General features: G+C 45.1%; 1 protein-coding gene across 1 annotated transcript in view; it reads right to left on the bottom strand.

Moving 5' to 3' along the window:
• The window catches only part of HEATR3 (HEAT repeat containing 3), a 194414-nt gene that overhangs the window by 138621 nt on the left and 31862 nt on the right, over positions 1-23931 (bottom strand). Inside the window, exons 2-3 of the mRNA XM_086945442.1 lie at positions 13647-13819; positions 11612-11699 (exon numbers count right to left, since the gene is read on the bottom strand). Of these exons, the coding sequence (XP_086801568.1) occupies positions 11612-11699; positions 13647-13819 (261 nt within the window). The remainder of the gene's footprint in view (positions 1-11611; positions 11700-13646; positions 13820-23931) is intronic.

Here is a 23931-nt window from a genome sequence, read left to right on the forward strand (position 1 = left end):
TCTTGAAGTTATGGGTGATCATGTCGGAGTCAAGTTTGCCTAGTGCACCAGGTGGTCTGTAAGCCTTTCTTAAGAGTGTGCGTGTGTATATATATATATATATATATATATATATATATATATATAAATAATAGTGAAATGCTAATGGAATTAGTTTCCTCTTGCTTAAACAACATTTTCATTTTCCAGGATCAAAGATACCGGCAGATAAGGGGTATGGCGATGAGCACCTGCTTCGCCCCCAGTTACGCAAATGTATTCGTGGGCTGGTGAGAGAAGCAGGTGGCCTGGGCCGATGACAACGGCGAATGGGTGGATAAAGTAGTCAGTTGGCGGAGATACATTGGCGATCTCTTCGTTATTTGGAAGGGATCACAAGAATCGGCAGAAATGTACATTCACGCCTTAAATGTGAACGATCTGAATCGAACATTCACCCATGAGATGAGCGAGATTGAAGTCAGTTTCTTGGACCTCAAAGTCTTTGTAGAAGCAGGAAGTATCCAAACAGCCCTATACAGGAAAGCCACGGCTGGCAACTCCGTCCTGCATGGTCAAAATAGCCACCCGAAGACTTTAGTGAGTAGTATCCCCTATGGGGAATTACTACGAATTAAAAGAAACGGCTCTAGAAAAGAAGACTATGATCAAGCTGCTAGCAGCAGCTTGGGACGCTTTAACTCACGAGTCTGCTCACGAAAGGTTTTGCAATTGGCAAAGGAGAAGGTAGAAGCCATAGATAGGCAGGTATTACTGAGAGAAGTACCAGGTGTAACATCAAAAAAGGGAGAGGCGAGCTGAGACTAATTACCAACTACTCCTATGCAGCTAATAAAATCAGGGGTATAATGCACAGAAATTGGAGTATTTTAAAATCAGATAACATCATAGGGAAGGAACTCTGAGTACCCCCTAGTAACATTCAGGAAATCAAGGTCCTTAAAAAGACAAACTTGTGCAAAGCCACCAGAAGAAAGCGAGACCAGTCATAGGACTACAAAACCTTCACCGTTCATTCCAATGTGGGAAATGTAAAGCATGTAGTTCTAGCAAAAAGGTCCTAACTTTCCAAATCCCAGGCATGAAATCTGTAACTAAAATTACGAACTTCATGACCTGCTCCACACCCTACGTGGTATACTATCTCGAATGCCGGTGTGGCTATCGCTACATAGGCAGTACAGTAAATGCGGTAAAGAAACGCATATTGGAACACCAAAGGGCAATTGCCAATAAAGACGAGAACTATCCGGTAGCCTGACATTTCGCTAGTCATCATAACAGCGACAGAAATCTTCTACAATTCTTTTGCTTAGACTGTATCCCATTTAACATCCGGGAGGGGGGGGTGACTAAGAAAATAAATTTACGACGTTTGGAGTCTAGGTACATCATTGAACTCCAAAGAAAGTCACCTAAGGGTTTAAATCCTTGAGGGGAACTCGCTTATAGTCCAAGAATAAGTCTAATGATGAATACATTAAGAAGGTAGAGTGACGGTCAGGAGAATAATGTGGTTATAATTGTTGAGATCTAGTATGGTTCATGGAGACATCAGAATGCGACAGGTTATACTGTGATTATTATCTGGATACAGATAGGATTAATTATGAGAAGAAACTCATTGCAAAATGCGTTACTTTAGCCCATCCAGGGTTTAATAAATTAACCTACTATAAATAGAAGCTGTATATATTGAATCATACAGTTTGTAAATGAACTGTAACCAATATTATGAAATCTGAGAAAACGGATGTTGGGTCTGTCAAAAAGTAATACGATTTTCAATTGAAAGGGACAAAGTTTCCAAATGAATTTTACGTTCTAATATGGCGACCACACTTGTACTTAGAATGTGCTGAAGTAAATCAATATGTATAAAATGTTAATCTCGCTTCTACTGGGTTTAGCCAGATAAAGACTTATTATCTTTGTGCAGGATATGTAAATATTGTAAATACGTATTTTCGTTGAAGGAATGGATTAATGTTTTACCCTACTCTGATTTGCACAGTCCAACATGGCGACCATTATTGAATATAAAGTCCGCTCTCTACCTCGTTGTAAATATGTAAATACTTCCGCCTCACAGACGCTGGCTGACACGGACGAAAGCTACGGCTGAAACGCGTCTGTTTATATTGATTTGCGCAAATAAATCCTAGACTGGGTTTAATCTAACAAGAGTGCTACAGTGGAGATAGATATATATATATATATATATATATCCAAACAAACAACGCAAGTGAAGATCGCTTGCAGCGCCTATTCTTGGCCACTTTACACATGTATCCCGCATGACAAGGGGATTGAGGCGTGTAGACATTTTCTTAGTGTAAGATCAGTTTCCTGTCTGTCACACACTGAGGTGATATTGGAAATGATGACCACCTGTCTCAAGCAGAACTACTTCCTCTTCGATAACAAAATCTATCACCAAACCATTGGGACATCTATAGGGACCTGCTTTGCTCCATCTTTTGCAGGTCTCTATATGGGGTTTTAGGAAGAGGAAGTAGTGAGCAAGTTAGAACAATTCAAAGAAAAAGGTGTGATGTACATAAGGTACACAGACGACATTTTTAGGTCGAGGACTCGTCGCACTGCTGTAACCAGTGGGGGAGCTCCGAAGATTTTATGTTTCTTGGTGTAGGGGGCTTGAACCCGCCCCACTTCTCCATTGGCTGGCTTCCTAAACCGAGGCCAGCCATTGGAGGAGAGGGGCGTCACTCGGTTGAAGCCCCGTCTTTTTCGGATTCGGGGGCGTGTTTTTGCGTTCTACCTGTGATGTCATCCGTCACTCAGCAAAAAACACGCCGATTCTGAAAAATTTCGGACCTTTGTGGCGGCCATTTTTTTTTCTTGTTTCTCTCCTGCTCTGTAGCTCCCAGCAACCTCTAACGAAATGTTCAGTGCGTGGTGAATGCAACCGGTGATCTGTGGGAAGTCGTGGCTGGACGCCGGGTGAATGCAGCCGGTGATCTGTGGGGAGTGGTGGCTGGATGCTGGGTGAATGCAGCCGGTGATCTGTGAGGAGTCGTGCCAGAGCTCGGGCTGTACGCCGGGCCCTCTCGGCCTCACACTCATTCTCTTTCTCCCTTCATTCTTTCTTGCCGTGTCTCCCTCCCCGTGCCTCTTCCTTAACACCTTTCTCGCTACTTCTGCCCCCGGCTTCTTTGCTATCCTCTATCTCAGGCACGGGGCTGACGCAGTTATTATTCACACAGCTCTGATGATGCACCTCAGGCGCGGGCTGTGCACAGTTATTCACACAGCTCTGATGATGCACCTCAGGCACAGGGCTGCCTGCAGTTATTATTCACACAGCTCTGATGATGCACCTCAGGCACGGGGCTGACGCAGTTATTATTCACACAGCTCTGATGATGCACCTCAGGCGCGGGCTGCGCACAGTTATTCACACAGCTCTGATGATGCACCTCAGGCACGGGCTGACGCAGTTATTATTCACACAGCTCTGATGATGCACCTCAGGCACGGGGCTGACGCAGTTATTCACACAGCTCTGATGATGCACCTCAGGCACGGGCTGACGCAGTTATTATTCACACAGCTCTGATGATGCACCTCAGGCACGGGGCTGACGCAGTTATTCACACAGCTCTGATGATGCACCTCAGGCACGGGGCTGACGCGGTTATTATTCACACAGCTCTGATGATGCACCTCAGGCGCGGGCTGTGCACAGTTATTCACACAGCTCTGATGATGCACCTCAGGCACAGGGCTGCCTGCAGTTATTATTCACACAGCTCTGATGATGCACCTCAGGCACGAGGCTGACGCTGTTATTATTCACATAACTCTGATGATGTACCTCAGGCACTGGCGGCCTGGAGTTATTATTTACACAGCTCTGATGATGCACCTCAGGCACGGGGCTGACGCAGTTATTATTCACACAGCTCTGATGATGCACCTCAGGCGCGGGCTGCGCACAGTTATTCACACAGCTCTGATGATGCACCTCAGGCACGGGCTGACGCAGTTATTATTCACACAGCTCTGATGATGCACCTCAGGCACGGGCTCACAGCTGTTATTCACACAGCTCTGATGATGCACCTCAGGCACGGGGCTGACGCAGTTATTATTCACACAGCTCTGATGATGCACCTCAGGCACGGGGCTGACGCAGTTATTATTCACACAGCTCTGATGATGCACCTCAGGCGCGGGCTGCGCACAGTTATTCACACAGCTCTGATGATGCACCTCAGGCACGGGCTGACGCAGTTATTATTCACACAGCTCTGATGATGCACCTCAGGCACGGGCTCACAGCTGTTATTCACACAGCTCTGATGATGCACCTCAGGCACGAGGCTGACGGAGCTATTATTCACACAGCTCTGATGATGCACCTCAGGCACGGGGCTGACGCAGTTATTATTCACACAGCTCTGATGATGCACCTCAGGCACAGGCTCACAGCTGTTATTCACACAGCTCTGATGATGCACCTCAGGCATGGGGCTGACGGAGCTATTATTCACACAGCTCTGATGATGCACCTCAGGCACAGGGCTCACAGCTGTTATTATTCACACAGCTCTGATGATGCACCTCAGGCACAGGGCTGACAGTTATTATTCACACAGCTCTGAGGATGCACCTCAGACACTGGGCTCACAGCTGTTATTCACACAGCTCTGATGATGCACCTCAGGCATGGGGCTGCCTGCAGTTATTATTCACACAGCTCTGATGCACCTCAGGCACGGGGCTGACAGTTATTATTCACACAGCTCTGATGATGCACCTCAGACACTGGGCTCACAGCTGTTATTCACACAGCTCTGATGATGCACCTCAGGCACGGGGCTGACGCAGTTATTCACACAGCTCTGATGATACACCTCAGGCACGGGCTGACGCAGTTATTCACACAGCTCTGATGATGCACCTCAGGCACAGGGCTCACAGCTGTTATTCACACAGCTCTGATGATGCACCTCAGGCACGGGCTCACAGCTGTTATTCACACAGCTCTGATGATGCACCTGAGGTACGGGGCTGACGGAGCTATTATTCACACAGCTCTGATGATGCACCTCAGGTACAGGGCTCACAGCTGTTATTATTCACACAGCTCTGATGCACCTCAGGCACGGGGCTCACAGCTGTTATTCACACAGCTCTGATGATGCACCTCAGGCACAGGGCTGACGCAGTTATTATTCACACAGCTCTGATGATGCACCTCAGGCATGGGGCTGCCTGCAGTTAATATTCACACAGCTCTGATGATGCACCTCAGGCACGGGGCTGCCTGCAGTTAATATTCACACAGCTCTGATGATGCACCTCAGGCACGGGGCTCACAGCGGTTATTCACACAGCTCTGATGATGCACCTCAGGCACGAGGCTGACGCTGTTATTATTCACATAACTCTGATGATGTACCTCAGGCACTGGCGGCCTGGAGTTATTATTCACACAGCTCTGATGATGCACCTCAGGCACGGGGCTCACAGCGGTTATTCACACAGCTCTGATGATGCACCTCAGGCACGGGGCTCACAGCTGTTATTCACACAGCTCTGATGATGCACCTCAGGCACAGGGCTCACAGCTGTTATTCACACAGCTCTGATGATGCAACTCAGGCACAGGGCTGACGCAGTTATTATTCATACAGCTCTGATGATGCACCTCAGGCATGGGGCTGCCTGCAGTTATTATTCACACAGCTCTGATGCACCTCAGGCACGGGGCTGACACAGTTATTATTCACACAGCTCTGATGATGCACCTCAGGCACAGGGCTCACAGCTGTTATTCACACAGCTCTGATGATGCACCTCAGGCACAGGGCTGACGCAGTTATTATTCACACAGCTCTGATGATGCACCTCAGGCATGGGGCTGCCTGCAGTTATTATTCACACAGCTCTGATGCACCTCAGGCACGGGGCTCACAGCGGTTATTCACACAGCTCTGATGATGCACCTCAGGCACAGGGCTGACGCAGTTATTATTCACACAGCTCTAATGATGCACCTCAGGCTTGGGGCTGCCTGCAGTTATTATTCTCACAGCTCTGATGATGCACCTCAGGCACGGGGCTCACAGCGGTTATTCACACAGCTCTGATGATGCACCTCAGGCACGGGGCTGACGCAGTTATTATTCACACAGCTCTGCTGATGCACCTACGGCACAGGGCTCACAGCTGTTATTATTCACACAGCTCTGATGATGTGGTGTGGCAAGAGTGTTGAGGGCAGAGGGCAGAGTGTTGAGGGCAGAGGGCAGAGTGTTGAGGGCAGAGGGCCGAGTGTTGAGGGCAGAGGGCCGAGTGTTGAGGGCAGAGTGTTGAGGGCAGAGTGTTGAGGGCAGAGGGTTGAGGGCAGAAGGTTGAGGGCAGAGTGTCGAGGGCCGAGGGCAGAGTGTCGAGGGCCGAGGGCAGAGTGTCGAGGGCAGAGTGTCGAGGGCAGTAAGTGAGTCGGTTTGTGAACATATATATTTTGAATATTTTACAGTATCCGGTTTCCACCAAATTTGTCAGGGCCAAAGTGCAGGATTAAACAAATCTGTACATTTCCATTCAAGTGATCATTTGCTAATGCCCGGTACTCATTTTAGGTTTCACCTGTACAGCACTTGCACTGTGCTTGAGAAAAAGATTGTGTTTAATATAGACCTACAACGGATTTTATCCTGCCTCTCTCTCTCACTATAGAATACTCACTCTTTCACTTTTTACTACTCGCTCTCTAATACCCTTTACTAATAACTCTCTCCTACTCACTATCAACTACTCTCTACTACTTACTCTGTGTGTAGGTGCTAATGCAATAGGTCTCGCATATGCAAACGATTAAGCTATTGGCAATGTACATGACAATGCAATTTATTCAGGATTTAAAATTTTAAAAAAATAAGGGGCAATGCCAATAGCTCTACCTTTAATAATGCCGAGACCATTGCATTGTAAATGCTTGTTGGTATATGGGGTGGAACAGAGGTAAAAGCAATTGATTTTGTGAAAGAACTCAACACGAATTGCTATAATCTCCATTTAACCTCACAGTGGTGTAAAGAATCACTCGAATTCCTTGATCTAAGATTAACCATTGAAGACAACAGAATTGAAAGCTGTCTGTTTAGAAAAAGTACAGCGGGCAACAGTCTGTTGCATGCCAAAAGTTGCCACTCAAATGCACTTATCCAGAGCATACCATTGGGAGAGCTCCTCAGAGCGAAAAGAAACTACAGTACAGTTAGAAACTATGAGAAGTTGCCCCCTAGGTGACCTCTGGATTGAACAGGAATTAATTCCCCAAATTAAAACGCACCTCAGGGCAGGTTTGCACTCACATCACCTCAAGCCCCGCCCCCTACCTTCACCACTGTGCAAACGAGCCCTGTAGAGTGTTCTAAGTTGGGGGATTAAGTCCCCTTGCATACTGGGGGACCCTGGAGGCCAACTAGCCCACCTGGAAACTCCAGAATGCGCCAGTAGGCTGCGTTGCAGAGAGGTTTAATGAGGCCATGCCCCTTTTTCCACCTCTCTGCAACGCAGCCCCTGGGCGCGTTTGCAGAGGGGGAACTAATTCCCCTTGAATACTGGGGGTCCATGGGGGCCAACTAGCCCACCTGGAACCTCCAGTATTCGCCAGGGGGCTGCATTGCAGAGAGGTGTAATGAGCCACGCTCCTTTTTACACCTCTCTGCAACGCAGCCCACGGGCACGTTCGCAGACGGGGAACTAATTCCCATTGCATACTGGGGGTCCGTGGGGGCCAACTAGCCCACCAGGAGCCTCCAGTATGCGCCAGGGGCTGCGTTGCTTTGCCCCGGGGGGGTGGTCCCCGGGGCAGTGTGGGGGGGGGGGGGGATTGGGGCCCCCCCCACACTTTTTCACTTTGCCCCTGGGATTTGGTCCCCCCGGGGGGTAATTTGAAAAAAGCATACCAGGTTTTTTTTTGTTTAATTTTGGCCTTGGGGGGTCCTTGCGTACAGGTCCGAGCAGGAAAGGTAAGCATACGGTACGTGCTCGGAAAGGTACGCGTATGGTACGCGGACCTGTATGCATACCCTGTGTTTTTTTCAGGAAGAAAAAATTGGGGGGGAGAGGGGGGAGAGGGGGGGGGGGGGGGAAACCTTGGAGGGTCCCTGTAGGACCCCCTGAGCAGGCCTAGGGGAACAAGGTGTTACATCCTGCCCCCTTTTAGCGTTCTACACGTTTGTTTTTCTGCTTTCTTGTGCCTCAGTCTACCGAGGCATAAGATGGCTGCCAACACTTTCTGGTTTGGAGTGTTGACGGGCAGTTGCCAGCCAATTAGCATGCAGCTTGTGCTTGGAAAGGTACGCGGACAGTACGCGCCTATAGATATACTTATGATTTTCTCAGGAACTACTGAACGGATTAACAGCATTTACCAAAAAGCGTGATCTGCGAACTGAACTCTAACTTTTTGCCAAATTTGGTGTAATTCCGTTCAGCCGTTCGGGCTGTAGCTCTGGCTAAAGGTCCTATGGAAAATTGCATCGGGAAAACACGTTTTGGGAACCCCCTTTTTTCTCGGCCCCTGCTTCACGATCACCCCCAAACATTCAGGGAAGGAGCGGACAAAGCAGTCCATTTTCTTTGAGAAATTTGCGAAGATTCGTCCACCGGCGCCAAAGTTATTCCAAATAGAATGTTGCGGATTTCCTTTGGAAACTAGGTCCTAACAATAACTACCTACTGGCGACCGCCAGTAGGATATATATATATATATATATATATATATATATAATCATAGCAATGAAGTCATTTGTGAGCGCTCTGTCCCTATCCTGGTAGCTGATGTACCACTTTATTGCACAATTCACGATCAGCCTTTGAACAATGAATAGAATTGTTTTAGCTATTTTTCATTTTTTGATGCATGCTACTTTAAATGTCACAAATTTGGAATGTTATACACGTAGGGCAATATGTAAGCCTTTACAATTTTTTCCTAATGAAGTCAAAATAATTTAACAATGCGTCATGAATAATGTACCAGTGACTAGGACTTGAGGAGTGAAGGTTGAACTCTATGTCCATCTATGACAGCGTCATGGCAATGGTCACTGTAGCAACCAGTAACCAACCACAGTGAGAGTGTTGGAATGTGTGTATATAATTGCATTGGTCATACTGAGCAGATGTAGTGAGCAAGGTGGAGGCTTCCGCCGAAACGCGTCTGAGCAGCAACATATGGAATAAATCTTACTTGAGAAGAAATTCACGGTGTCAGTGCCTTCCTTAATTGGAGCATATTTGGACTGGTAAATATATATATCTCACACACACACACACACGCACACACACACACACACACACACATATACATATACACACATACAGCAGATTCCTGACCGCCAGATGCGAGACGGGCGAAGAGCAGGTGCAAACCTCGTTCAGACTCCTTAAAATCACAGACCACCAACCAAAATCAAGGTGCAAGCAGTGTGATGAACTTATTCAGCATTTAAAAAGACAAGTGTCTTTCCATAACGTGTTTCGCTCCACGAAGGAGTTGGGTCATATATATATTTTAAATGGGCAACATGTAATATTGTACTGTTGCCAGCTCCTGGTCCAGGTAACATTTCCAAACTACTCAGCCTTCGGTCTCATGGCTTGAGAGGTCACCAAAACTCCTTGATGGCAATCATGGACTAGGTTATAGATATATTACCAAATTATGTGCTTGAAAATTTCGTTTTCTCAAGCAGGAACTAACTATTGAAACTACTGTTCGGTTCTATGCAATAAAAATAAAAGAATATTTTGTTATGTAGTTACAAACGTGCAATTAAAAAAAAAATACCCTTTGTGTTTTTAAAAAAAAATAAACACATTCTGTCTATAAAAGGGATGGATTATTGAAGATGTGCTCCTCAAGGTACAGCTAAGAACAGGCAGTTTTTTAAATTAGAATATATGGATGTACGTTGTTACAACGCTTGCTTTTACCACGCATGCCTTTACAACGCAGGTTTTTCAACGCAAGTCATTACAACGACTTGCGTTGGGGGGTGCTGGATAGTGAATAGTTTAATTTACTATTCCAACTCCAGTCCCCGTGGATAGTAGGGAAGGTGTTGGATACTAAATTAAACTATTACCTATCCTAGAGCGCCCCCCAGCGCAATTTGTTGTAATGACTTGCGTTGAAAAACCTGCATTGTAAAGGTACTGCGTGGTAAAAGTTGTGTCGTAAAGGATGTTTCCCGAATATATAGGTTTTGTTCATCTTTCAGGACTAGATTTTTGCTATAGCATAGGTTATGAGCAGTGGATTATCAGATTTTGTGGCTGCAGTATTTCCACCATACTTCAGGTTCTACCAGACGTTCCATAAAATTGCCAGAGTTCAACAAAAATGTTTATACCTCAAGTGAGTCAAAATACTGCTAGCGAATATTTCCCATATTTCACAGGTCCCTGGGTACCATGAGTTTTTATATCACTGCACTTTGTGCAACGAAAGCAACCAAACATGTACTGTCTGCATTTATATATACACATTACAAAGTGGCACTTGCCATTGAGTAGTTATGGTTTAACCACACGTTTTATTCAAAACGCATTTTATACTCTATTATAACTCCTGACCCAAGGGTGGATCTGCATGGACTTTGGCAGAGAGAAAACAGACAGAAAAAAATGGGTGCAAGGCCTGTGGCCAATGGCTGCTTCATAGAGCCATAAGCAGCTGGGGTTGGGCGCCAGGCCTGACCCAGCTGCATCTGGAAAAATAATCTGCATTGTTTGTCTAATGCCAAACAATTTGCAAAATGTCACTGGGAAAAAAAAATTAATTAAGCAAGAGTTTACACTGCAGGCAACATGATTTATAATGTGCATAGTGCATGATGCATACCATAACTCATATTTCAGTGCTTTTACTTGAGCCAGAACCATGACTCAGTATTAACTGTTTTTTATTCGTTAACATATTATAAACACCCACAAGTAGATACCAGATCTCAAGGAGGAAGAACATTGTTTTCATTCTAGCTTACTTGCGGGTGAAAAAAAAAAAACACAAAAATCACATGATCCTTGCAACGCTAGAACTACTACTGAAATTGGATTCAAATGATCAAATCTGCCAAAATTAGTTAGAAATGTTAGACAAATACTCAGCTTTCACTGGAAATTAAAAATGGCCCAAGTGATACACTGCAGTTGTTGATGCCAGTATAGAACCAGAAAATGCTTTGCTTCTTACCAAGAACATCTAAGTGCCAACAAGGGTCAGTATACGTAGAGAGTTTAAATGCAGTGCGCAATTTATACGTGAGAATAACATAAAAAGAGTAAGTAGTGTCACACTACGCTTAATTTCTATTTCAGCTACTGTTGTATGATACTTAAGACTTTTAGCAAATGGATTGCACATTAGGAAACTTTAAGGATGGAAGGATTGCATAAAAGAGGATTTGCTATATATATGACCGTGATCTCAGAATAATGGTTTTGCTAAAGTAGACAAGGTAGGTTCTCCTCATACTACACATGTTGGAAAACACTTTCACAAGTGAAGCACAACAGTCTAAAACCTAACACACTGCAGGATGAAAAATAATACACCTTTACTTGCCTCTCTCAAAACTGCAACCAAGGGGGTCATGATATCCTTAGATACCATGTCATCACAAACTTCAAATCCACCGCAGGCACTTAGGTTTCTAACAGTAAGAAAAACAAGGGTGCATCACTGGTAAATACATTGCACACATTTGACACTTCAAAAGCAGTGCAGCTCAAAACATTTAAAATATACTTTGTGGTATTTGTACCCAACTCATCCACAAATAGATTTTGTTTACCCAATGTGCAAAAGTAGTGACTCACCGATTATAGCACATGCTATTCATACAAGCTGACATCTGCATTACAGTTTTATTTCATACATAATTCAGAGCTGCTTAGTCAAATCAATGGTAAATGTTTGAAAACTGACAAAGAAGTTGTTTAAAACACTTGAATTGCACATTTCTAATCCCTACAAAAATATGCACATTCAGAAAATAATCATCGGAGATGACCAAGAAATGGCCATGGCTGGATGAAAAGAAAATACCTACATATGAAAAATTGGAAATCTCAGCTGCAGATCTAAACCGAAAATTTGTATAATATGGGTCATGTACCTGTGTGAGTTTGAGACCTTGGGAACAGAAGATTGCCTCGAAATCTTATGCTGAATTCATAGATCTCCCTGTATGAACTGAAACCAGCTTTTCTCAAATCTAAAACCACTCATCTTACAGGTGTCCCTTTAACGTCAGGGACACAGTGGTCTGGCCATCATCATCACTGAGATACTTAGTACAGATGTTCTTAATAGACAAATGCATTTTTTATGTAGGTTTTCTAGAGTTTTTATGAAACATCCCTCGTGAAGTACCACATTGAAGTGTTTCTTATAATGAAAGTTTGATGCATTTATCCTGCAGAAGGTGGAGATGTTCGTATACCATCGATACCCTGTCAATTGAAATAAATGCGATTACTGTTGACAGGATGCAAAATATTTTAGGATTAGTTACATTTTCACGATTTTACATTGTATTTCAACAGAAAGACATTTTGACAGGAGCTCAGTGATAATAGGAAGGGGAAATATTGTTCTAATATTGGAATTTATGTTTTTATAATGTTGTTGATTCAGTTTTTAAATAAATATGGAAAATACATTTGTTGGAACTTGAATTATGTGCTAGAATTCTGGTCTTTAACACAACCCACATACATAACAAATATTGATGAAAGAACTAGGTATTTATAGGATATTGTTGATTGAATAGGTTTGAGCCATATTACAGGAGAGCTTTTATTTCTTAGTGAGGGAAGCACAAAAAATGGACACATTAAAAAGGTTTATTTCTGTATGCATACATTCACAATCTCAGGGTATGAGAGGCCTGGGTGCACTAGCCATAATGACCTGCTTCAGCAAGGGGGGGATGCCTAGAAAAAAAAGAGAACTGCAAACAGCCATTTATGCATATCTGGCATTGGTAAACATTAGGAAAGGTGAGTAAAATAATTCGGGGAGGTTGGTTCCTTTTGATAAAACTAAATCAACAACTGTTTCAAGAGAGTACATATAAATACATTTATTCAACACCGTTGTCTAGTCAAGATTAAAATAAGAGAAGACATGTGTGGTTTGGAAGTAGTCGAAGATTGCTAATAGAGGCTTCCAACAGCTACTTAACACCAATGCAACTGGAGTCAGGTCTGCAGGCAGAACTAGCTGTGGTAAATTAGAGACCTGCACCCATTTGAAAAGTCCCCGAGCATGTACATGTCACTTTTGAATAACGGAAAAAGCAGCAAAACGACTTTGGAACAGCATACGTACTTTGCGTTCGTGTACCAATAATAAGAAACAATAAACAACTCTTGCTAGTGACCTGACACAAATCAAACTACTGAGGTATGGATGAAATGATAGTAAAAATAATGAAACAAACGTGGTTCCCAAACTCAAAAATCTGTAGTAAGGAGCAGAACATTCAGTTTGCTGCCCCATTCTAGGGTTTTTATAGAATCATTATGGGTACATCACAAGAAATATGAAAACAAACTCCAATTAATTACCAGATAATACTTCATCGCACACTTACCGAAGCGCCCCGGCTGCATTCTCACGAACAGCTAAACTTTTGTCTAGGAGCATTGGGCCTAAACAGCGGACTGCATTCTTCTGCAGAAAGGAAGGGATGATCTGTTTCTGTTGCACAAGCCTAGAAATACTGGCACAGGCATATTCCCGCACCTCAGGGCAATGGCTCTGCAACTGGGAAAATAAAATAGAAAATATTGTTTAAGCAGCCTCGCTGCTAATCTCAATGAATAACACATTAGGCCAAATATATAAATGTCTGGTCAAACAAAAACATGCAATTCTAAGTAAATATATAGGTTAGTGGCATGTGGGACACTATTCTCAATTCAAAGAGAGATGGAAGTACTTACAATTGTACCAACCTTAAGTATTCATTTGGACATGTAAGAGCGCCAAAGGCTTCCCTTGCAAGTGTGGACTAACACCGACATGGCATTGTGTAACCAAGTGGGGATTTGTGACATTCCACGCTGCAACGCTCATGTGCCAAATGTGGCTTAATATTTCAGTGTAACACTAGTACCTTTAGTCTGCCCTTTGTCATAGCACATCTAAATTACTTCGTTGGTTATCCTAAGTACCTGCAATTTAAGTAGGTTTAAAATCTGAGCGAGGTCTCACCCATACTCACATGGATATTTACTTGGTTATCTTGTATGAAATAATGTCCACATGATGGGAAGGGATATACAGAATAGGATCCTGGTGGTGCTGGTGCTACGTGGTCAAGGCATTGGTACAGGATTTAGAGGTGTACGACATACGTGGTGTGCGCTTTAGAGGGTGTTCTAGGTGAGGAAAGGTGGCGGTGGGTCACTGGCTGGCACAGTATGTGTGTTGGTATATATATTTGTGCACATTGTAAGGTGTTATGCAAGCCATAGTTGGGTTAGAGGATATGTGGTGTATATTCTGTGTAGGTGGTAATGTAGTAAATATGTCACTGCAGATTATAATGTAGGTTATCAGTCATTGTAAAGATAATGGTATAGATGGTTTTGTGGTGATGCAGGTGGGATAAAGGGTGGGTAACAGTTCATGTAGCTTTATGGAAATAGTGCATGCAGATAATTAACATGCAGGTATGGTGCAGAGATAAGATGTCAATGGGTATAGATAGTAGTTAAGGGGTATCAGCATTAAGACTATGATCCAAGTTTAAGGTAGTGAGCATACAAGGTGTATATTGTGTTGTGAACTGTGCTGTACATTCTGGTGTCAAAGTAATTCTTATTGTATTTATATAGCGCCTACTACTACTGACAAAGCGTTGAATCGTTTTTCGGCAAGTAGCACGCTACTCCGGAACTCAAACAGGATTAGTGGTGAATTAGTACAGGGAATTATGAATTTAATGTGAGCGGTGGACATGAGAGTGTTAGTTGGAATGAAAAAGGACAATGGAGGGAAAGAAGGGGGAGGGGTTTGTATTTATATAGCGCTTGGTACACCGGATGATGCATAAAAGCGCTTTGAGGAGTAGCACGCTACTCCAAAACCCAAACAGAAGTAGTGGTTAATTGGTATAGGTAATTATTGAAATTAATTTGTGCAGTGGTCGTAGTGTATCAGTTGGAATGAAAAGGACAGTGGAGGGATAGGAGAGGGAAGGGTCTAGAAAGTGTTTATTTAGAGATCATAGCAGCAGGAGCAGGTTTGAGATGAGTAGAGGGGGTAATGTTTATGTGTGATGTAAAGGACTCCGACACCCTGCATTGGGATGAGTAGTGCTATAAAAGAAATAATGGTAATGTGGTGTAGGAGGGGGCCGAGCTAGCTCGAGACCAAGATGGACGCTTGAGTTTTGAGCTCCTCCGACGCCGGTACAAATATCCTTAAGAATCCTGCATCCCGCCACTGAAGGGGGCCTAAACTAGCAGCGGCGGATCTGCGTAGCGGGCTCACAAAAGTGGGTGCGACCGCGGGCAGGATCGGGCCCAGAGAACGTGCCCCCGGGCGACCTGCGCGGAGGCGCGACTAGGCCCAGAAGCACCGGCCTTGATTTTGCGGCCCACCCGGCGACACCGCCTTGCGTGCGGCCGTGACCTGCACCAGAGCCCCGGGGGAGGGGGGAAGGGGGGGGGGGGGGGAGAAAAAACGGCGTAAAAGGAAGCAGTGAGAGGGGCACACCTGGCCGGGTGGCGGCGGATCTTCAATGCGGCCCCCGAGGGTGTAGATTGTACCAGAGGGCACCCGCGAGGAGGCAGGAGGAGGTCTGACGGTGCTGGGGATCAGCGCTGCGCTCTGAGGAGTGCCTGACTGCGGGGGGGGTAGTGCGATCAGCGCTGGAGGCAGAGGGTGACGCACGGACACGTGAATTGGGCCTTGGCCTGGCGGCCTCATCAGGAGACGGAGCTGCTGTGGTGAGGAGCCTCTCCCCGGGACTGGGGGACACTTGGACCTGCTGCCCATCGGTCATGCGAAGGCTGCATACCTAAGGCAAGTCTACTGCCTGTGCTCAATAAATCAGAGGGTAGAGTTGTCCTGCGCTCCACTCCCAACCGCATTGCCAATAAACCAGTGGGTAGCGTGGATCTGCGCTTCATACCCAGCTGCACTGCCTCAATAAATCAGTACTGCCCGAGCCGACACAAGGGGCAGAGTGGGCCACTGGAGCGGCTGTGCGAACCGCGCTGAGAGTCCAGAGAGGAGACGGTGGCATGTGGTAAAGGAGGCGACGGAGACCGCAGTGGACAGAGTAACAGCGTCGGAGAGTCACCGGGTAGAGGGCGCACGGCGCAGATCAGGACTCAGTAAGAAGGCTGGGGAGCTACGCGACAGAACAGCGGAGGGCACGGGATAGACTACTGGGGCTACACCTGACATGCAGGTAAGACCCTACCCCGCTTGGAAACTCTGGCGGACGACGGAGCACGCATGAACCTAGAACTCAGAAGTGGCGGTAAGATGGGGAAACCAGACCGAGTCCAATCTAAACTTCCGTTTGCGCAAAAGAGTGCTAAATCGAAGGACACGGCGCCTGAGAACAACACTAGGCACCCCTCCCCGGAGGAACAGGATCAGGACATTAAAAGCTTATTACTGTCTATGGAGAAGGGCCTACAGGAAGGCATATCGTCACTGGGAGCCAAGATGGACGCAATGACATACAGGCTGGACAGAATGGGAGAACGACTCGACAAACATGCGGAACGCCTGGACATGTCGGAAAGAAGGATTACTGAGGTCGAGGAGGCGCAAACCACTATCTATGTTGGTCATACACAACTGGGAAAGGTGATGCAGCTACTCCAGGATAAGACCGAAGATTTGGAGGCGCGTTTGACGATGCAATGTGCGCGTCGTAGGTCTTCCGGAGACAACTCAAACCGGCAAAATGGGGACATTCATAGAGCAACTACTAACAACTCTGCTGGGAGCTCAAGTGTTCTCCAACATGTTTATCATAGAGAAAGCGCACCGCTCACTGGCGCCGCGGCCGAAGCGGGGAGCTCCGCCAAGACCGATAATAGCAAAATTCCTGAATTACAGGGACAGGGATGCGGCGCTGAGAGCAGCCCGAGAAAAACAGACGCTAACATACGAGGTATCGAATATCTCGCTATATCTGGACTTCACTGCCAAGGTCCAAGAGGCGAGAAAGCACTTCCTTCCAATGAAAAAACAACTGCAGGACTTAGGCCTGGAATACGCAATACTATACCCGGCTAAACTTAAAGTCAACAGGGGCGGGCAGTCACACGTCTTAACGGACCTGAGAGCGCTTCAAAAGGCACTGAAGGACTGGGCTAAGGGGCGGGGGAGGAGTCCGGGTCACACTGCGACGGACTGTGCAAACGAAGGCAACATGGAGGAACAAGACTGAGTCGGGTGCTTTGCCGCCCCGGGGGCGGAGATAGGCAGGACTGGCCGCTGCCGGCTGGAGGTACGGGGATAGTGTCAAGTGCTAAGATTGTGTTGAGTTACTGGCAACTGGACTTGAGCTACCTCCACCCACATGTGTTAGCACTGAAGGGGTAAGAATTAAAAGGGAGGGGGGGGGTAGAGGGTTTGGTGGAATTGGGAAATGAAAATGTCGCGACTTAGTTGGGGGTGGTCTGCTGTGGGAGGGGATGGGAGTTTGAACATGGAGGGGGGGGGCGGTTGTTGGTAATGTTTTCTGATGCCAGATATGCTAGATTCACAATGCACAATGCTACTAATGATGAGGGAGGTCCAATGTTAACTGAGAAATTAGCTCATACGAATGGCCCCTGATAACATGGTCCTAGACACACGAAAGGAGACACTCCGGGCAATGACGTGGAACGTCCGTGGGCTGAATGACATTAGGAAACTGAGGAAAATTCTGAATTACTTGCAGAGACATCACAGATTTAGCGCTACTGCAGGAGACACACCTGTCTGATAGTAGTCCCAGGTTGCAGGCAAGGGGGCTGGAAGGCCAGCACAATGCCGCGGGCTTCACAACACACGCCAGGGGCGTGCTCACCTGGGTGAACCCGAAATCAGATTGCTCCCTGAAACTGTTAAGTGCTGACCCAGGAGGCAGGTATGTCATATCACACTGCACGGGCAAGGGGGATGGACATCCTAGTAGTTAATGTCTGCTGCCACCCACAATATGTCGAAAAATGAGACACTAGTATGATCAATAGGGACACACCATATCATAACGGAGTTAGCTGCATAGTTGGAGGCATCGTTTACAGTTGGTTTATAGGTTAGTTACACCCTATATTTACAGAGGAAACAGTGTAGGAGGAAATATTTTGTTTATGTGTTACATGCTCCATAGTCAGGTGAAAGATACTAAGTCTTGCAACTACCGCTGCCCGACCTCCGGGATGTGGGCTGAACGGCTGTGTTTTACCATTATGTGAAGTGCTACCCTGTACGGGATTCGACTCCCTGACTGTGTGTAATGTACCTACCAGAGGTTGAAAATAAAATAATAATAAATACATTTAAAAAATGGTAATGTGGTGTAGGTGGAGAGTCAAGATGCAAGTTGTAGTGAAATGGGTTATGAGGGATCACAGTGGTTGCTTAGGGTTAAAGTATGATAAATTGTGCTGGTAATGCAGTGTAAGGTGTTGGCTTAGGTTAAAAGGTCTGATCGGGGGGGAAGAGAAGTGGTGCACAATGCAAGCAGTGGTCTATTTGAACTTGCTGGCTCACTCCCCAATTCCCTACACAATAAAACAATCAGATATGATTTCCTTCCCACTCTAGCTCTTAAAAATCAGGGACAGATGAAGATTAATTTCTCCATCTTTTAAACCGAATAGGATATTTAGAGCACATGCAATAAAAGAAATCCAGATTCCTCTGAAGACTTATCCTAAAGAAAATCATGTATTCTTACTTTCATACTGTACCTTGCATTATACTAGCTGAAGCAAGTTTCTACATGCACAAATGTTACAGAAGCACAGTGGGTGAATTAATGACATTGCAGAACCTTTTATTAAATATATTGAACCCCTCTTCCCCACAACAGGGGAAACTTACTTAAAGAAAGCTATGGGTAAGTACTCATAAGAGGAGTGCCCTCCAATTGACCGCACATGATCTCACACAACGTTTGAAACATTGCTGAGTAGTGACCCAACTTCAAGAATAACCATCCGGTTATGGACTTTGAACCTGCCTTGAATACTCCTACTCCATGAAGTGCTTGCACATGTTCTTCAGCCATACCCAAAGTATTGTGGATGCAGGGCGTAGTCATCAGTCAGGCCTGCCACCTGATTCCACCTATAAAGAAATGGCTAGGCCTAGATGTGGCCATCAGCACCCCAGACTACTCTATCGCATATGTATGATCATGAGCAGAGCATGGCAGGAGGAGACTAATATGGTTGTGCTGCTTAACATACCTTAGGTTTCAGTGGCTTTTAGATTGTGTATCAGAATCATGTTTCTTTGATTGAAGATTTGTAGCACATTTTTTTGTTTTATTTTTTTACTGTGTCTTCCGAGTACTGATCAACAACTCCCCTTCAAGGTATTTCAGTGATTTTTTTGGCCTTAAAGATATGCTTAGCATCTTGTGACATGGAAGAACAGGTATGAGGCTGTGAGTGCATGAAAGGTTCTGTGGCAAAAACCTGCACTAAACATCCTGTCCAAAGTAACTCATGAGCAAGGCCTTTGGCTTTGTGCAATGGGCTCAGAGCAAAGGGCAAAGGGCATTGTATTCTGCCTGCCGTGTACCCGGCTCCCATGTGCACAGAACCAGAGGTACATGGCCTTCAGCAGCACCCTGCAACCAACTCCTTACATAGAGAACTGGTGGTGCATTGTCTTTTGCCATACACAGTAGAGATTTGGTGCATGGTCTTATCCAGCCCCTTTGGGACAAACCAGTGGGATGTAAATGCAGAGAACAGGCAAGGTCACATCAAGCACCAAAACCCACTCACCTAACCAGCTGCTCAAAGCATTTTGTCTTGCATACACACACTAAATTCAAGACGTTGCCAATGGCCATGCCCTGCACCCACCCAACCTCCATGACCACAAGATCATACTGCAGTAGAACGGTGTGCCTTTTCTGAATCTGTGGATCAATGTGATATCTGCTGATCCAAAACAGCCACAAGGATCCAATAATGCACTGGAGGGATCTATAGGATACGCTCTACCGCCATTCTGATCGGCAGATTCCCCAATCAGTATGGTTTTTCTTAGAGCAGGATCAAATTTTTCTTAACTCCAATCCCCCATCCTTCCACTGATCAAAAAATTATCCCATATCCCCACTGCATCAATAGATTTGTAGATAAATCTGCAGGTCCACTAACACAGAGCAGCAGACGTGCTTTTGCCTGGTCCCTCACATGATTTGACAAATACATTGGCAAAAACTAAAAGGCTGCCTTTCTTTCCGCTCACCTATCGCCTACTGTACTCTGCGTTGCTCCAAGGCAGTGGCAATAAAAATCTCACTGGTCACGTGATCTCTTGGTTGTTTAGATGCATGGGAAAACCTTCACGTTTGTATTAGTACTATCTTGCCTTTTGATAAAATTAATTCTCATTAGGCCTTAACACTAGATCAAAAAGCAGTTGTTCACATGATCCTGTTTTCATTACCCATCATAACAGCTTCTATTGGTGGATGGTTGTGTTGACAACTTTCCTTCATTTCTTTCCAGTTGGGTTTGTGACCAGTGATAATGATGCAATGGCTATTTCCCAGAGTAAGGTTCAGGGAGCCCAGTAGATATCTTCTTGGCTATTGTAGGATCTGCTTTCATGGTCACCCCCACGTTTTGCTGGTGTCATTATGTTTTTCCAACTAGTCTGACTGGGATCCTGCTATACAGGAACCCAATCTCTGTTCTTCTTCCCTAAATTTGACATGGTGAGTACTTCGGTACACTCCAGATTGGCTACTGTGTACCTTGTAATTCCCAAATATATGGTACTAAGGTATCCAGGGCATAGGTACACCAGGGGTCTCCCATGGGCTGCAGCACGTGTTATGCCACCTATGGGAAACCACTCAAATTGTGACTGTAGGATTGCCATTGCAGCCTGTGTAAGCTGGTGCGAATACCACTTACAACAGATCCAGGTTTCCCTAGATCTGAGGTCACTACATTTAAAACCTATAAGTCACCCCTAAAGCAGGCCTTTTAATCCTAAAAGCAGGGTGCTGGGTTCTAAGTGTGATGGTGCCGCTGCATGAGCAGGATGCCCCTACCACCTTCTGAGTCCATTCTCCTGGATTGTAAGTGCATCAGTGTGAGAAAGTGGCACTATATATACACTGGACCAAAGTAAGTAGTCAGGGCTGACCTTACTCTCAAAAGTGGTAGCTTGGTCGAGCAGTAAGGCAGTACCAGAGGACAGTGTAAAGCACTTGTTGTACACACTCAGTCAGCAAAAGGTTTCATACACTCAAGGACTGAACTCCAGGTCAATTGTTTTTATATCAAAAGATAGTGGTTTTATTTTTAGAACCAACAGGTATCAAAATATACTTTTCTGAATTCTGAGTGATCTCAGGTAAGTACTTTGCAGAATGGTAATAACTTTGTAAACACAATAGATACAGGGGTTGCAGTAGGCAACACAATTCTACACACAATATAACATTGAGCTCAATGGGTTTTTCTACAAAACTGCAGTTAATCACTTTGTGGATTACTTTTGTAATTCCAGGACTGGATCCTAGATTCAGTCTTGGGGTGCAAGCTGAAAACAGTTTAGTAAAAACGTTTTGGTTATTGCAAAACTTTTTGAGGAATATAAAGGTATTTCAAAAGTTCACAGAAACCTTTCAGTGAAAATCTAGCAATGTTATCCAATGGGAGAAAATTCAGCTCACAGGTAAAGTGTGTTCTTGTTACTTTAGTAATCCAGTACTGGGCTCCTAGGTACTGCACTGGGATCTCGACTTAAGACAGGTAAGTAATTATTTTTCCAGTAGTAGGTACGATTTTTAAGGAATATTTCAAGTTTTCAGAAAGTAGACCCTTTGAAGAAATTTCATAGAAAAGCAGACAATGGATTCCTATGGAGAAAATTCAGGTTACTAGTAAACCCGGTTAGGATTACTTATGCGGTTCAGTACTGGGCTACAAGGTACAATACTGACTTCTATCCTGATCCCAGGTGAATACTTTGGAGTTCGGTATTCGGCTGATTTTATAGGAATAGTTTAGAGTTTCAAAACTTCACACTTAGAAGATTTTGAGTCAAACCAGTCAATGTTATCCTAATGGCAGGTAAGTGACTTATCGGTTTCCAGGTGAGTACTCGACCAGTTAAGTTAAGGTTCTGGGCATAGACTCAGAGGTCCCACGGGGTTAGGTAGGTACCGTTGGTACACCCTCAGCGGCACAGGGGCAGCCGGGTGCAGAGGTAGTTAGGCCCAATGTTATCCAATGAGAGGCAGGGGGCCTTCGGTTGGTGGCTGCTGGCTAGCAGGCCACGTGGCTGTGGGAGCTGGGCTCCTGGTCACTTGAATTAGAGTGAAAGACAAAAAGTGGTATTGACACGCACAGCCTAAATTGTTCCTTGGGTTAACAAGTTGTAGTGTTCTCCTAGGGTGTCACTCTCCAGTTCTGTAGAGTGTTGTATTAGTTGAATAACTTAAAGCATCCCCTGACTAGGGGATGTCCCTTAGGGCACAGCGTTGTAGCCTGATGGGGCTTTATTGTTTATTCAGATTTTAATACTGTATGTTTCTCAAAACTGATGCGAATCACAAATATTAATTATTTTCATGAATGATTCTTATTCCATTCCAATTTAGAAACGTTCCCGATGCATTTCGGGCATCTACGTGCCCTTCTTCAGGGGCCTAATCTGTAGATGAAACCAAGCAAGATGCGCTATTTACATTCCATAATATATGGCACATTCGTAAAACTTCTCGGAAAATAAGAATTTGCATACTTGAAATAAGAGCAACATCCGTTTGAAGAACACTTAATCATCTGTAGCAATTCACCTTGCAGACAAATAACATTGCACAACTGAAATTCTTGATATTGGAAATTGTGGAAACCAAAGAAGGAACTGATTTAAACAACAGACTTTTACAAAGAGAAATTTTTTTGGGTCCGTTTCTTAAACACAATGCATCCTAATGGGCTTTTTATGTTATCTGTAATCATTTACTACTAAGCCGTTTATAGGTTAATTGTATTCCAATCATTATGAATGTCATTTGAGTTCTCCTTATCTTGTGAACTTTATTTTGTTACAAATGGCTCATTCATATATGAAACACTGCATCAATGTAGACAGTGTCCACATCATGGGTACACCAGTTGGTCAGACCAGGTGTCAGGGAAAAGAGACTAGCATACTGTTTCAGAACTTGTTTGCAGTCAGTCTGTTGCTGGGCAGAGAGGGTGTCTGAAAAGACTATTCCATCCACTGACCCATGTTTTGGGCTGCAAGAGAGGTCAGGGAGAGGTTCACTCTCTGCTTCCTGTTCCTCATCAGTCACCATCAGCATGGTGATGTCAGCCCTGTCATGATAGAGCTTAAGGTGGTTCACGTGGATAACCCTTTTGGGTGTCCTGCTTGTGCCCAGGTCCACTAGTAAGTGACCTCACTCTTTTTCTCCAGGATAAGGTAAGGGCCACTCCATTTGTCCTGGAGAGCCCTTGGTGCCACTGGCTCCAAAACCCACACATGTTGCCCAGGTTGAAATTCAACCAGTGCAGCTTTTTGGTCATACCAGTGCTTCTGAAGGTCCTGGCTGGCTTCAAGATTCTAGGAGGCCTTTTCCATATACTCAGCCATTCTGGACCTTAGGCCAAGCACATAACCCACAATGTCTGGTTTGGGTTCTT

The sequence above is a fragment of the Lissotriton vulgaris genome, chromosome 12 (genome assembly GCF_964263255.1).
Source record: "Lissotriton vulgaris chromosome 12, aLisVul1.2, whole genome shotgun sequence".
Taxonomy (NCBI): domain Eukaryota; kingdom Metazoa; phylum Chordata; class Amphibia; order Caudata; family Salamandridae; genus Lissotriton; species Lissotriton vulgaris.